At 40.5% G+C, this 16,276-nt stretch overlaps 1 protein-coding gene across 3 annotated transcripts in view; it reads right to left on the bottom strand.

Moving 5' to 3' along the window:
* The window catches only part of AEBP2 (AE binding protein 2), a 75,632-nt gene extending 59,685 nt beyond the window's left edge, over nt 1-15,947 (bottom strand). For 2 of the 3 annotated variants that reach the window (XM_033867003.2, XM_019936668.3), the window contains exon 1: nt 15,140-15,946. In XM_033867003.2, coding sequence (XP_033722894.1) covers nt 15,140-15,807 — 668 coding nt within the window. In that variant the 5' untranslated portion in view covers nt 15,808-15,946. Of the gene's footprint in view, nt 1-15,139 lie in introns of all 3 variants that reach the window. The other variant, XM_033867002.2, reaches the window with a different exon arrangement.
* Between the last annotated feature and the right edge of the window lie 329 nt (nt 15,948-16,276).

A 16,276-nucleotide genomic window follows, 5' to 3' on the forward strand; every position in this document is an offset into this window, starting at 1 on the left:
GCAGCCTTATCTGCCATCTACTTTTCAGTTATCTGTGAGGAAACTCATTTGGAATATGAATTTTCCTTGGTAACTTTGAGTCCTTCTCTTTCTAGGCTACTGAATGTGTAACTTTAAAGGAGGATTGAGGACAGGGACCTGAAGGGGATACAAGCGTATAATGTGAAATCAAATATAATTTACTCTTGTCATCAAAAAACTAAAATATAAGAATTTCAGAATTTCCTATAAATATGTCATTAATTAGCAAAGCTGCAGCTCTGCACTGGTGCTTCTCCAACCCTAACTTAGGCCTCCACTTGTCCATTCATATAAAAATTAGGTCGGCAAATCCCGTATCTTATGCTTTATCCAATTAAATGCCTTCCAAAAAGACTCACAGTTACTTGCTGAATGCTCTCTTCTGCTAGGGGACTAGCCCGGTAGCTGGTAACAAATCAAACAGCTGACATGAAACGATATTAAGAGTTTTATTGCTTGACTTTAAGATTCTAGTCACTTTGGGACTGACATATATACATACACTAATATTTATAAAATAGATAACTAATAAGAACCTGCTGTATTAAAAAAAAAAAGATTCTGGTCACTGTTGCATTTGTGATATGAAGTAAAGACAATTAAGACCAACCATTAAGTAATGGCGTATTCCAAACACGGTTTCCATACTGGTAATCCCCTTTCATAGCTCTTGGCCAGGAGAATTAAAGTGTATATGGAGACTACAGACAAGCTGCCCATGTCCACAAGTCACATCTTCAAGATTAAGCAGCCAAAATAGAGTAAGAAAAAAACTGGATGCTAATACTGACATAAACTTGTATCATCCACAAACCTCACATGAAATTTAAGTTCATCTCAAAAAAACTTCCTATTCTGATTGACCTGATAAATTGTTAACTTTTTGAACTTACAAAAAAAAATACTCATAAAATATCATTTTAATATATCTTATGCATTGGGGTTCCACATAAAAATTCATAACAGACCTCGAAATTGTCAAACTACTAACTTTTATATTAAAAGGTTAGAAACCACTGAGCTCTATTATGTACAGATTAAGTGCCATAAGCTTTAAAAATGTAGTAGGAAAACAGAATGATCGAGGCATCTAGAAACTCTCTTCAGGATCTGGAAGTTACTGATTGAAGTTCCACAAAAGAACCCCCTTAATCTCTAAAGGATCGAGGCTGTTTCTGTTTTGTTTTGGCTGCACCACGCGGCATGCAGGATCTTAGTTCCCCAACCAGGGATCGAACCCGTGCCCCCTGCAATGGAAGCAAGGAACTCTAACCACGGGACCGCCAGGGAATTCCCCAAGGCTGTTTTATTTTTGTTCTATCAGTGAAAAACACATAATCTTTAGGAAGCCTTCGGTTCATAGACTGTATCTGAATTATTATAAAATAAACATTCTCTCATTCTAACTTTTTAAGAATGGAACATGGTTCCCCATATGGACTGAAGAAAGTGCAACGAGGTACAGGGAGACAAAAATTCTACTGGTCTAAGTAAGGAACACTTAACAGGGTCAAGCGTTATAAACTTAGCTTTATTTTTTAACTGGTAATAAACTTTGGATAGATACAAGTATACTATATAGTTTTCAAAATACTTACCAAATTGCAGGTAAACATAACCACACACACGGGTTTCCTTATCTAATTATATAACAAGGTAAGCTATTATTTGGTTAAAAGGTGATGTTCCTTTCATCTGTAATAAAACTGCCACTCAATACTAGAAAGATTACTCTGTGTCTCTCCCATACCTGTAATCAAAATTATTAAAATCCAGAACAGTACAAAACATGTAAGACAATCCTATATTTTTAAATTCAAAAAACTGAACCTAATTAATTCAATTAATTAAAACAAAGACCATATTCTATCATAGGCAGACTAAGGCATTTTGTGGAGATGTTAAGCCCTTATTGATGTCAAATTGTGCCAGTTGCTGGTCAACCAGTGGCAATCCTCTATTTCTGAGAAATCTGAAGTTGTATGCCTGATATGATACAACTTTGAGTGAACTCTCTATTTCAATTATCCGTACCAGTCCTCGCCTCCTTTTGTTGGAAGAGACCATGGTTTTGTGCCCTGCTCCTTATTCTAGGCATTGACAAAGGAATTAAAGGCTAAAACTGAATCCGTTAAAAGAAGAAACAGATACTTCAAGAAAACTATGAACTGCCTGCCTGTTACATCTTATGACTTTATCTTAAGGAAAAAAGGGATTATGTAACTTACTATATCAAAATTTGTATCACAAAAGTAAGGTGCTGTTTTTAAATCTGACTTCCCATTCTTTATCACAACAGCTAACAAGTACTGTTTGCTATATGCCCTGCATTGTTCTTTGCGCTTGTGTCAGACTGTATTTTCCAAAGACAGCCACCCCCATACACACAGCTTCCCACATCCTCTTCTTACAGTTTGGCATCAAGAAGTGAGGGATCTATACTACCTCCCCTTGAATCTGAGCAGTCCTAAAACTCTTGCAGAAGTGACACTGCCAGAACTTCCACAGCTAGGTCATCAAAGGCAATACAGCTCGGCCTGTCTCTCCTGGGACATACAGCTTGGGAGCCCTGAACTACTTACTTACCCTATAAAGAAATCTGGCTCCCCTGAAGCCACTGTGCTAAAAAGATCCTGTGAAGAAAGTACACAGAGCTAGAGAGAGATGCCAGGAGCCCCAGCTGTTCTAGCTCCCAGCTGTTTGAGTCTTCTCAGCCCAGGCACCACACACGTGACAGCTTCGTGAGCAAGCGAGCTTTCTGGTGACTGCAGTCCCCAGACTTTACACTGCTCCAAGCTGCCAAGCCCTGCTCGGACTGTAGATTTGTAAGCAAAATAATGTTTTAAACTACTAAATGTTGGGAGTCGATTGCCACACAGTCATAATAACCGGAACAATGCCTGATGTGAATTAACTCATGTAACGCTTACAGCAACCAAATGAGGTAATTACTCATTATTTACTAATACTCAAGTATTAGTAGCCTCATCTTACAGATAAAAGAGACTGAGCAGATAAAAGGGACAAAAACACAAAAATTATGTGACTTGCCCAGTCACACAAGTACAAAACATTAATGCCAAACAATCTATTTGCCACATTTATACAAAAGAAAAATGAGTAAATTACTGATTTAAGAAATACTGAAATGCCGCCTATATTACAATATCAAGATAACGTGACGGTTTCATCTGGTGTGCACACACAAGAAGCTGTTCCTTTGCTTTTGTACATCTACAGCACACACACACACACAAAAGATATTTAGCAATACGTGTAATGTGACTCATTTGAACAGATGAGTCGGATGGTTTTACAAGATAAACTATTAAATTTGATTTCTACAAGTCAATTAGCTCCATGAAAAAAATTAATTCAAGGTCAGTCATACAAAGCAACACTATTCTCAGGTAGAACTTGTTCCAAATTTAGAACTTAGGCCACTGAACCAGATTATGAGACAAACAATGTCAGTGTAAAATCCAGCTCCAGAATACTCCAGGAACAATGAGGGGACACTTTAGTTTTTATTTATCAAAAACAAAGAGTAAGTTATGAGATTGGTCTTAACTGGGATTCAGGAATTTAGACCACATCTGATTTCTGTAAGGCTGCCTGGTTTGGTCTTTCAAACTGCTGTGGTGCTATAGGCTTTCAGAGCTTTAAACTCAGAAACAATTAGGGGAAAAAAAAGGAAAGATAAGTGCCCAGTTTATTGTATGTGCTATATATATGCTCAGGTCAAACTTGCCTAAGGTCCTTCCTACCCACCTAAGGTGGAAGGAATTCTGCTTCTTTATGATCTGGTTGATCTGTACTGTGAGTCACCTATAAACCTCTTACTCAGAGTAAACTCCTAAACCCAGCTAGTGCCTTGCACACAGTAAATGCTCATATAGTTTTCAGTGACAAATTTAAGTAGGCTTTTTAAGGCAAGTAAAATATATGGCTTTGTCACACTGAAATAATCATTAAAATTAATTGGAGGCACAGTAAAAATCATTAGCCAACACCAAGATATTATTATTACTATTGTTACTGTAATTATAAGCTATTATCACTGTAATTTAAAAAGCTAAATGGATTTTTCTAATCAAGAAAAAGACTACTCTCTATCCCTACAATTATTTCTCTGAATAAAGACAAAAGATTTTTCCCCAAGACCCAGCAGTATTCACCAAATTGGCCAAAAGGGACTTTATGCAACAATGATGAAATATAGTTCATGGAAAACAAGTACGTTACATTCTTCTATCACCACTATGCACTGCGCACATTATTTTCAATTTGTTTCTCATCTCTAGTCTATGCCCTTTAAGATTACTCCACCCACATTTTTCATCCAGCTTAAGAGATCAGCAAGCAATTATCTTCAAAAAGATTGTAATACTAGAAACATTCTACTTCAGTAAAACTACACTATAAGGAGTCACCTTTTACCGTCTTAAAAAGGTTTCCAGAAAAATGTCTATACACAATGATGGTATATTAAAAAATATGCTATGAAAAACAATACCCATTTTATACAGAAGCAATCACATATTCATTTCGTGTTTTTTTAAGTTAGTGTTAAATCATAAAAATGATTTTATCGGATCATTTCAGTGTACCCATATCTGACAAGAATAACTACAGTAGAGTTCAACACCTCAGAAGACAAGTTCAAATGACTGCCAACAGGAATGTAAATCAGTAGAAAGGCTATTGCTCATTAATCCCACCCTCAGTACTTTAACAAGTATTTATATATTCATAATTTTGTAATGACAAAAATTTTATAGTTTAGAAATGAACTAGTAAGTGTATTTACTAAGAAATACTAATACCCTTCTGAAATCTGCGTTTTCTCTAATTGATAACACTTTATCTTTCTAGAAACTCAAAATACAAATGAAAACCAGAAAACAAGTCAAGGGCTTTGAAAAGTGTCAAAATTAAAGAAATAAAATGTCAATAAAGACTCTCTATTCCCCTAAAGACTGAATAACTATAATACTTTAAAAAATTAACTTCCGTATTTCATAGTCTTAAGAGGAATCCAGGTTACAAAGTCTAACTATATAATTACAAATGAGAATAAAGCCCAGAAATGTAAATGAACTCAAGCACCTAAGTTATTCTTTGCTAAAGGGACAGGATGAAAATTAAAACGGCCGCTAATGTAAACTACTGATATTTTAATTAAACTTCCCTGGTCAAGGCTGTTACAACAGTCCTATAGGCAATGTAAGTGTAGTAGCTAAGACCGCGTCTAGAGCCAGGACTGCCAACATTCTCCAGGAGCTGTGTGACTGCAGACGAGACAGTCTGTGTGTGCTTCCTCACCTCACTGGTCCTGTGGATGAACTTCACCGACTCCTTTCAATAAGCTCAAGTCTCAGATTCTTAAGCAAACCAGACAATCAACAGTGGGTTTTCTTCTAAAACAGTGTGTAAATACATATTTTTCTTGAGAAACAAAATATAAGTTGGGGAATCCTGCTTTTTTAAAATTATTCAAATAACCACAACTTTTTTCAAATACTGTTTTCACATATGCTGCTTAAAAGAACTGGGGGAAGAAATAAGGCATAGAATGGTTCAACTCCTTGTTTCATGCAGCCACACTAATAACAGTGAGAAAGGTACATCCACATTCAGCTGAATTCAACCAATTACAGAGTTACTGAATATACAGAGTGTAACAGGTGAATGCGCTACAGGTAAGTGCTGGAAGTATAAATAGGACCTGATTTTAATCTTAAAAATGTTATAGCCTGGAGAAGACAAACACAAACACAAACGGATATTTCAATGCAACGCCATAAATATGAATTAGAATTATGGTGATTTTTGAACTCAGAAGAACCTAAAGTATCTTTGAGATCCTGGATGGAGCAAAGGACACACCTGCAATATTCTGGGTTTGTCTAAAGGATAGGACACACACACACACACACACACACACACACACACACACACACACACACACACACACACACACACACACACACACACACACACACACACACACACACACACACACACACACACACACACACACACACACACACACACACACCATAGGTTCCTCTTCTCAGGGAGCACACTCACTCAAATTGTGATAGGGCCAATGCAGAACTTGAGTGCGGCAATGAGCCTAACAAAGAATTGGGGACAGTCTGCCTGAGAAAATGTTCAAGGTAAGACCTGATCGTGACTAGGAGTTACAAAAACAGAAGCTGGAGAACGGAAAAGAATGTGATTCACGATATGATACATATATTTATCTTCTGACTTCCATTAGAGCACTTGCCAAATCTACAGCAGATTTATCACATCTGAGCTCCAAATTTCTTTATACTGGTTAGTCCAAAACCCTCACTTTAAAGAAAGAGTCAATCTACAGCTCAGAGAAATAAAACGATTTGCCAAATATCCTGCAGGCAGTCTCTAGTAATGCCAGTACTACAATACTGATTATTCTCAATAAAGTATTCTTCCCACATTTTACACATGAAAAATGGGAAAATAAATGACACTGAATTAATTACAGCCCTAGGCCCTTTACATATTCCGTCTCATTTAACCATAACACTAAGATACTTCTTCTAGGGCTTCCCTGGTGGCACAGTGGGTAAGAATCTGCCTGCCAATGCAGGGGACACGGGTTCGATTCCTGGTCCGGGAAGATCCCACATGCCATGGAGCAACTAAGCCCGTGCACCACAACTACTGAGCCTGCGCTCTAGAGCCCACGTGCCACAACTATTGAAGCCCGCGTGCCTAGAGCCCCATGATCCACAAGAGAAGCCACCACAATGAGAAGCCTGCGCGTTGCAACAAAGAGCAGCCCCCACTCGATGCAACTCAAGAAAGCCCACGTGCAGCAACAAAGACCCAATGCAGCCATACATAAATAGACAGACAGATACTACTTCTATTTTAAAGGTAAGGAAACAACTTTTGAAAAGTTAAATTATAACGCCAAGTCTTTCTGACTTAGAGGTTCATGCCCTTTCACTACCCAATGTTCCTTTAGCTGTTTTAGTGATAGATGTGTCTAGAAAAATATGGTGAAGTACTGTTCCAGTTAAATCGTCAAGAAAAAAACTTTTTACTCCGAAATAGTAACACTATTTCTCTTATTGATCATTCAGGAAATTAGCTTTTCTTTCCTTTAATTCAGTTTCCCAAGCATGACTTTTTCCCCAACTTCTACCCCAGCTTGAGTCTCTTTATTTCACACCTGTACTACTCCTACCACCTTAAATGGTCTCCCAGCTCCCAAGCTTTCCTTCTCTACCTCTGCCACATGTGATTAATTTTCCGGTAACACAAGTTTCATCATTCATTCAAAATATATTTTAAAATACCTAAAATGACTGTCAAGCACTGTGCCAGGTACTGCAGATAGTGCAATGTTCAAAACAGATGTAGTTCCTATTCTCAAGGAGCTCATATTCTAGGAAGAGAGATGAACAGTAAATAATTACTCAAACTGTGATAAAGGCAATGCAGAACTTGAAGGGCTAGCAATGTGTCCAACGAAAAATCAGGGATAGTTTGCCTGAGAAAATGTTCAAGGTAAGACCTGATCATGACTAGGAGTTACAAACACAGAAGTTGGGGAGAGGCAAAGAATCCAATTCACAAGCCTATAGAGAGAAAGATGGGCAAATTTGTGTTTGCATGAAAGGTCACATTTTAGTCATTAATTCTTATTTCCCTGTTCCAATGTGGATCCTCTAATCTAGGCAGAAAGTTTTCTGAATATGCTAGGCTCTTTCCTTCCTATGTTTCATTTCGGCTTCCTAGAAATTTCTTTTCATCACTCAACTAACCCTAAAATCCAGTCCCTCTCCCATCAAAACTTTAGTCATCGACTATAATACTCCACAGCTTTAATTTTAATGTACTGTGTCACAAACAATTTACAGGAAAACTAGAAAACAATGGAATCACCTTTTTAGTCTTCTCTTTAAAAACTATCTGGGGATGCACATTTTTCTTATCACTAAACAGGGTTAAATGCTAACCATCAGTAAATGCTCAAAAATGACTTTTTAAAAAATAAATTTATTTATTTTTGGCTGCATTGGGTCTTCCGTGCTGTGCACAGGTTTTTTCTAGTTGCGGCGAGCAGGGGCTACTCTTTGTTGCGGTGTGCGGGCTTTTCTCCACGGTGGCCTCTCGTCGCGGAGCATGGGCTCTAGGCACACGGAAATCAAGGCTGTGGCATGCAGGCTAAGTAGCTGTGGCTCGCAGGCTCTAGAGCGCAGGCTCAGTAGTTGTGGTGCACGGGCTTAGTTGCTCCACGGCATGTGGGATCTTCCCAGATCAGGAATCGAACCTGTGTCCCCTGCACTGGCAGGCGGATTCTTAACCAATGCGCAACCAGGGAAGCCCAAAAATGATTTTTTAAACATCTAAACATCTACCTGATCTCCTATCCATGCCCAAAATTGTCTGTTTAGTTCTAAGGTCAATATCACTATTACTTTCACAAATATATACTATCAGTCATAAAAATGAACTCAATATGCGGTTAGATAACTGCAGATCCATTACCATTACTAGAAAACATATCCCGAAACCTTTTAGTAATAGATCAGCAGCATTACATATTAAAAACTATTAAAAACAAAAGGTATTAAGAGGCCTTTTAGGTCAACCATATATGTTAAAGAAAATGATTAAAATGTAGATTTTGTAATGAAATATTTTGCTATAGCGTATCCTTTTGCAAGTTTCTGCAGCACTCATTTACAGATATTTGCCACACATTTAACAGCTGGTACAGTACTTTTGGCATTTCAGATCTTAAACTGCTTCAACCAAAGACCAGTGCTAGCTTGACTATTATCAGCTCTTGTTCACAGTCTGTCTCCCCCACCCATGAGGTCAGGTGCTTTGTTTTACTCACTGCTGTGTACCCAACACCTAGAATAGTACCTGGCACATTACGGGGGTTCTATGTATATCTGTGGAATAAACACCTATCACATAATACATGCTTAGTAAATTGTGTGCGAAATACTGTACATGTAATCCCCATAGCTATCTTACAGGATAGGAACTATTACAGTCCCCCTTCGGCAGATAAGAAACCTGAAGTAGTAGAAAGCCATTAAATAACTTAAATGACTGTCCCACGGTCACCCAGCTTCAGTGAGAGCCAGAATTCAAATCCAAACATTCTGGCTCATCTTGTACTCTTAACAACTTCTCTCCTTAACTTCAAATTTTCCATGTACCTTTGATAGAATGTTGGGCATTTTTCTACAATAAATGCTTCTAAACAATGGTTTAAAAAAAAAAAAACCTCGGGTGACTATCCACTTCAGATTTTCCATCCTTATACTTACTTTTAAAATAAGCTTTTTAGAGAAATTTACAATTTCAAAGTTGTCCAATCATTTAAAAAGTATTTATTATGCACCTCTGGATCGCCTCTAAATTGTAGTTCTTCACTTAGACCAAACCCTTTTTTTTTTTTTTTTTTTTTTTGCAGTACGCGGGCCTCTCACCACTGCGGCCTCTCCTGTCGTGGAGCACAGACTGCGGACGCGCAGGCTCAGCGGCCATGGCTCACGGGCCCAGCCGCTCCGCGGCATGTGGGATCTTCCCGGACCGGGGCACGTGTCCCCTGAATCAGCAGGCGGACTCCCAACCACTGCTCCACCAGGGAAGCCCTAGACCAAATCCTTTTAAGACTCTGAGAAAAACTGCTGACATCTTCTCAGAGAAACGCCCACATAAAATTTTGCATACGACCTCAAAGGCCTTACTAGAGTACACCCCCAGAGAAAAGCTGGCCTTAAACTCACTATACTAAATACAATGATCCAGCCAAAGGCACCAATTCCTGGCCCTCACTTTATAGTCTTCTTTATACAAATTCTACTGCAGGTATTTCAATTTAATTCTAATAATTGAGTACTCACCATATGCAGGTACTGTGCTAGATACTACAAAGATATAAATGAGCTAAACTACCCCTGCTCTCAAAACTACCATGCTACAACAAAAAGGATGAAGCAAGCATTCAAGTGCTTTGAACAACGCGGATTCTTCCAAACGGTCCACAGGGCTCCTTAACAGAAGTTCACGTGGACCTTAAAACACCTTCATGGTTAAACCTAACCCTGTCGTCTTGCAGTTGAGGAACTAAGGGTCAAAGATATTACTTAAAATCATAATGTAAGTAGCAATGCTAAAATCTGAATTGTGTCCTTTGACTTTTTTTTTTTTTTTTTTTTTTGTGGTACGCGGGCCTCTCACTGCTGTGGCCCCTCCCATTGCGGAGCACAGGCTCCGGACGTGCAGGCTCAGCGGCCATGGCTCACGGGCCCAGCCGCTCTGCAGCATGTGGGATCCTCCCGGACCAGGGCACGAACCCGAGTCCCCTGCATCGGCAGGCGGACTCTCAACCACTGCACCACCAGGGAAGCCCCTGTCCTTTGACTGTTGATTACAGGCTCTTTATACTGCAATTTCTACATCCCTACATAACAAAGCCAGAAATTGAGATGAAAAAATAAAGGAGAAATACAAACACAGTAATTAAAAAGAAAAAATTAAAATCAAGTTTAGTAAGACCAGGAAAGAATTTGTTGTGGCATTTTCATGGGTTTTGAAACGTTGTCTCAGTCAACAAAAATCTGAAGCATTTGTTATGTATCACAGTATGAATAAAAAGAAAAGTAGGAAAAATGTATCTGCTAAGTGAAGATGTATGAAGACTATGTGAGCAGGTATATTTAGGTCATAAAATCCTTGGCTCTCTTTCTCTCAGATGACTTGCTCTGGGGGAAACTAGTTGCTGTGTCCTAAGAACACAAAAACAGCCTTATGGAGATACTGACCTGGTGAGTAACTGAGGCCTCCTGCCAAAAGGTACATTAAGTGAGCTGATTTCCAGCCCCAGTCCAGCCTTCAGATGACTGCAGTGCTGGCCAACACTTCTGCTGCAACAGCAGACTCTGAGCCAGAACCACCGAGCTAAGCCTCTCCATTCTTGACTTTCAGAAACCACATGTGATACCAAATGTTTGTTTTAAGTTGCTAAATTTGGGGGATATATCTGGTACACAGCAATAAATAGCTAATACAACAGGCAAGGTGTGACATCTCTAACTTTGTTTAGAGTCAATAAAGTTTTGTGCTAGGAATTATGGCAAAACCACACTTTGGAATTAAAAGTTTCAGAGCAATATACAAGATGGATGAACCGGGAAGCATTTTGTCTTCCTGTATCCCACAATATCCAGTAGAGTCCTTCCTGCACACAGCAAATACCTATGCTTGGTAACAAACTAGATTACACACAAGATTTCCTAACTGATCCAATGCAATAGTCTCAATGTTTCTTAAAAGTAAAATGACCCCTTAGAATCTCTCCATATAAGTTCAATCCTGAAACCTGTGGTTTTATTGTTGTTTACTTTTTAGCACAGAGCCGTACCTTTCTTAACTGAGAATTACAATCTGTAATCAATGACAACTGAGACCTGTTATAGAAGCTCTTCCCTAAATTTAGTCAAAATTAAAAGGTAGCTTAAAACAGGGATTCTGGAGAGACTATGAACAGCTGCTTCAGAGTTGAAAAGTGAATGGTGAAAAGCAGTTCCTTCATGGAACATGAGCAAAATCTTACCTCTTATAAAAGTATTTTATTGCCTCAACCGTACAGAGCCTTAATAGGTCTTGATGATAACCTCAACATGCAGCCTTCTAATATTAACCCGATTTAAAAGTTTAGCCTCCATACTAGAAAAAGATCTTCCTAATCATATTACTGGGAAAGTGCAAAACATAACCCTGTTTTCCCAGTGTCAAAACAACCTTAACTATACCTCAAAGTTCGCAACCCATTAGGTTGGTAATCCAAATTTTAATCCACAAAACAGTAAGGGCCTGTAGTCTTTGCTTATCATTAAGTTTCATACTAAATGCCCTTCCCTATCACCCCAACCTTATGCACGCACTCTTCACCTGACACCTGGATTTACCCAGAAAGTCTGATAAAAGTGGCTTTTTCAAAATAAGTCGTACCTTATATTCTAGATGGGAGGGGGGAACCGTAATACAGACAAATAACCACAAAACAGAGGCTGTTATTATCAATTCGCTTATACAGATAAGCAACTGAAGAGTATTTTAATGTATAATCTGATTCAACAGGTAGAACTAATTTCTACACTAAAAATATTTCAGAGGCATTCTAAAATTCTATTTAAAAGTCAACTTAGCCTCTGAAATTAACTTAAAAGGTGGTAACTTTTTAAAAGGTACTTAAGCTTAGATTCAAAGTAAAATAAAATAAAAGCTAGTTTTTAGTGGCCTCACGCAGCTAAATACTCCCCTCAAAGAAAATCCCATTATCTTTATAACCAAACTAAAAGGAAACTACACAATAACTTTAAGGTTTTCTAACTTTACCACAATAAACACACCAATACATTTAGGCTGGTTCTGAATAACTTTCTCCTGGGAAAAACAATGTTTTTGGTACCAAGTGTGATTTAATCATTTTATAAATTAATCACTTTCACAACACTTCGAATACGTTTTGTAAACTGACTCCTTGGATCACAAGCTTTAATATCCAAATCTTTAAAGTTGATTCTTTCTTAAAACGGAACACTTACAGTTAAAAATATTTAAGATAATTTCAACAACTTACAAAGTATGTTAGATAAACTCAAAAGTATAAACTAATTTCAAACTGAAAGAAAAACTCAACTGGCATTCTAATAGAAAGAGTAAATTCTAATGATAATAAAATCCTTGCAATAGGATGCCTCATGTTTCTAAAAAGCACTTTAAAACCACGATATCCTCCCATCAGTTACAAATATAAAGACTTCCTACCGTGAAATCAATCTATAAAATCCGTAGATTGATGTAATCTGCAGGACAGTTTATAAGAATTATGAATCCTCTGCAAATTTAAAATAACTCTTAAAAAAAACTCAAAGGCATAAAAGGGGGAGTTTCAAAATTAAGATTATCAAGACCACAACCAGTTTCACTAGTCATATAAGGTTTTTTCATACAAGTGATAAATTTATTACCCTGTAATGGTAAAATGATTACAGTGTTTTGTAGTCTCTAATGTTTAAGCATCAAGAAAAGCAAGTACATTTCGTTATCAGGTTTTAACCTTATTTGGCACCAATATCTTACTCCTTACTCTGAAATATGATGTAAAAATTACATATTCAAGTGAATAATAAAAATGAAGTCAAAACTCCACTTCCTGAAATACTGCTTGGCCAATTACTATCTCCTAAAAGGACTAGTAGACAGATATTAACTAAAAAAAAACAAAACAAAACGCCAAATACCTGGCACATCCTGCTTGTAGCTATTTAAAGTGAATTATTCTAACTCTTGTGAAGTGGAAATAGCAGAGAACCTTTGTTCAGATCCAGCTCCACCACTTCCATTCTATACTTATTGTTTTGAGTAAGACACTCAACTTGCTTCTTCATCTGTTAAATGGAAGTCAAAATAATACCTACCTTGCGCCAGAGTTGTGGAAATGAAATGATTAAGGCATTTAAATCGTGCAGTGCTAGGCAAGTGTGTTTTATGGGTGTATGTGTATACTAGGTACATGGAACAACTGTGGTAGATGCTGACTGTATAAATTAATGTCAACTTTCAAATATCTACTGGTACCAAAGAAGGAGTATACAGTAAAATGATAAATGACACATGCTTCATTGTGCAGTTCACATCAATTTTTAATTTTCTTGAAGACATTCTCATTCCTGCCATGCCTGTATAGTTCAGGACAATTTTTCCAAGGTTTGCACTCTCTACTTTACCCCACTCAAGATGTTTCCTTAACTAGACATTAGAGTAAATGTCAAACAGAATTTGATGCTATATTTTCAAAATATTTAGAGCTGTGAATTCCTTATAACACTAAATATAAGCCATTGTGTTTATTTTTATGTTAACAATAGAATTCCTAGAACTTTAGAATACTTTAACTTTTAAATCCAAGTCAATATTGTTAAAAATTCTACTGCTCATCAAAACATTAGCAGATGGTCAAAATAACTAATATACTTTAGATGCATTATAATACGCATGACATGGTTCTCTCTCTTTAAAAAAGTACATTAAAAGCCAATTAGTTAAAGTACGAAGTTTTCCAGGGATCAAAAGTAATGATAGTAACAACTGAAACATACCATAACAATAAACGTCTTAATGTCCCGAAAAAATGAAGCGCATTTTTGTCAGTCTCCACATTCTTTCTAAGAAGCTTTAGAAAAATGCTACTAATCCCTTCAGAGATCTCGCCAAAACATGACTTTAAATATTATCATCTAAAATCATGACTCTCACGTTGAAGCATTACTGTATAAAGATTTTGAAACGCATACTGACATGCTGTACCTTAAGACTGCATTTCGTTACAATTCCAACTCTCTTCGATTCCGCAAAGTTATTTTAAAGGACACTAATTCATTATTCTTTTACACAACGATTTATACGTTTTTAAAACTTTCTCCCCAATTTGATCACCAACGAAATATAAGTTACTAAAACCACTTTGGAGACCATGTTAATGACCACACATGAGGAATTCTGGAAGCTCTGATTAAATATAAAAGAATAGTCTTCACTTTTCTAAGTAAAGGAAAGTGATGGTTGGGGGTCTCCTCCCTGAACAAGGAAGTTCTGTTACATCCAGGCGAAACCAGCCATGTTGGAAAACACTTGTCAATTACGGTTCTGACAAGTATTCGCGAACACGGCTGGATGAAGCTACCTTGTGTACCGAGGTGCGTACATCAAGGCCCTCTTCGGCTCCGCCACAGGATCTGGGCCTACTTTGGGGATTGTTTCCGAGTTGGAGCCGTCCTTAGGTCCGTACGGAGTGCAGAGCCGAGGGGAAAGAGGGCGGGGAAAGGAGAGTTGGGGGGAAAAGGGTTTGAGAGTTGGAAGCCGCTATCCGCAGCGAGAGGGGCGCGGCGGCCGGCAGAGGTTTCCGAGTTGAGAGCCGGGGGGAGGGGCCGAGGATTCGGGGAGCAGGGGGATCTCAGCAAAAAGTCCCCTCGAGGGGCCTAGGAGCGCAAGAGGAGGAAAGGAAGGGGAAACGCTTCCGTGCACTGACCTGTCCTCGGAGTCCATGCGGCTCAGGGGTTCCCCATCCGACGACATCTCCAAGCTGCCTCGCCGGCCCGCGGAGGTCGCGCTGCTTCCGCCTCCCCCGGTCCCGTAGCCCTCATCGCCGCCGCTGGAAACGACGCTGCTGCTGCTGCTGCCGCCCCCGCCGCCTCCCTGGCTGCCCCGCGGTCCCTTGGGCTCCTCCAGGCCCTCCTTGCCGTCCCCATCCCCGCTGCTGCTGCTGGCGGCACCGGGGCTCAGCGAGCGCGTCTCGTCGCTGCTGCTCCCGCCGCTGCTGCCCACCAGGCTCTCGGCGCTGCTCTCCTCCTCGCCCCCGCCACTGCTGCTGCTCTCGTCCTCCTCCTCCTCGTCCTCCTCCTCGTCCTCCTCCTCCCCGGCCTGGCTGGCGCTCTCGGGGCTCGGCTCCGACATCGTCTCCGCCTCGCCGCCCCCCACTCCGCCGCCGCCTCCACCGCCCCCACCGCCGCCGCCGCCGTTCAGCAGCAGCGCCGCCACCGCCTCGGCCTCCGCCTCTTCTTCCTCCTCCTCTTCCTCCTCCTCCTCCTCTGGCGGCTCAGCCCGACCCCGCGCCGCCGGGCCGGGGCTGCCAGGGGGCAGAGGGCTCAGGCGGGAGAGCTCCTCCAGGTCGGCCATGTCGGTGATAGCGGCGGCCATGGCGGCGCCTGCTCCTCCTCCTCCTCCTCCCCGCCGCCGCCGCCGCCTCCCTCTCTGGACTCTCGCTCCCGTGCCCCCTCCCGAACGCCCAAAACTCCGCCGACGCCGCTGCAGACCAGGAGGAGGGCCCGCGAGCTGCGTCAGCCTGCACACGCGCTACGGAGCCCGCGCGGGGACAGGCGCGCGACTGCGCGCACTCACGCGGAGACGGCTGCGCGCCTGCGCGGCGGCACGCGGTGGCACCTCCCCCCCCCCACCCCAGGCCGCGGATTCCGCGCCCCCGCTGGTCCCTGCCCGGCCTCCGCCCCGACCCGCCGAGGACTCAGAGTTTCCGCGGGGCCTTCCCACGGCTTCCCTGCCCGCGCGGCGGGCGGGACACGCGGAACGAAAACCTGAGCGCTAGCCGGCGATTCTAACAGCCCACCGAGGTCTCAAGATAAAGTCATTCATTCCGGGGGGTGTTTGGGGA

This window comes from Tursiops truncatus, chromosome 11, assembly GCF_011762595.2.
Source record: "Tursiops truncatus isolate mTurTru1 chromosome 11, mTurTru1.mat.Y, whole genome shotgun sequence".
In the NCBI taxonomy this organism is placed as follows: domain Eukaryota; kingdom Metazoa; phylum Chordata; class Mammalia; order Artiodactyla; family Delphinidae; genus Tursiops; species Tursiops truncatus.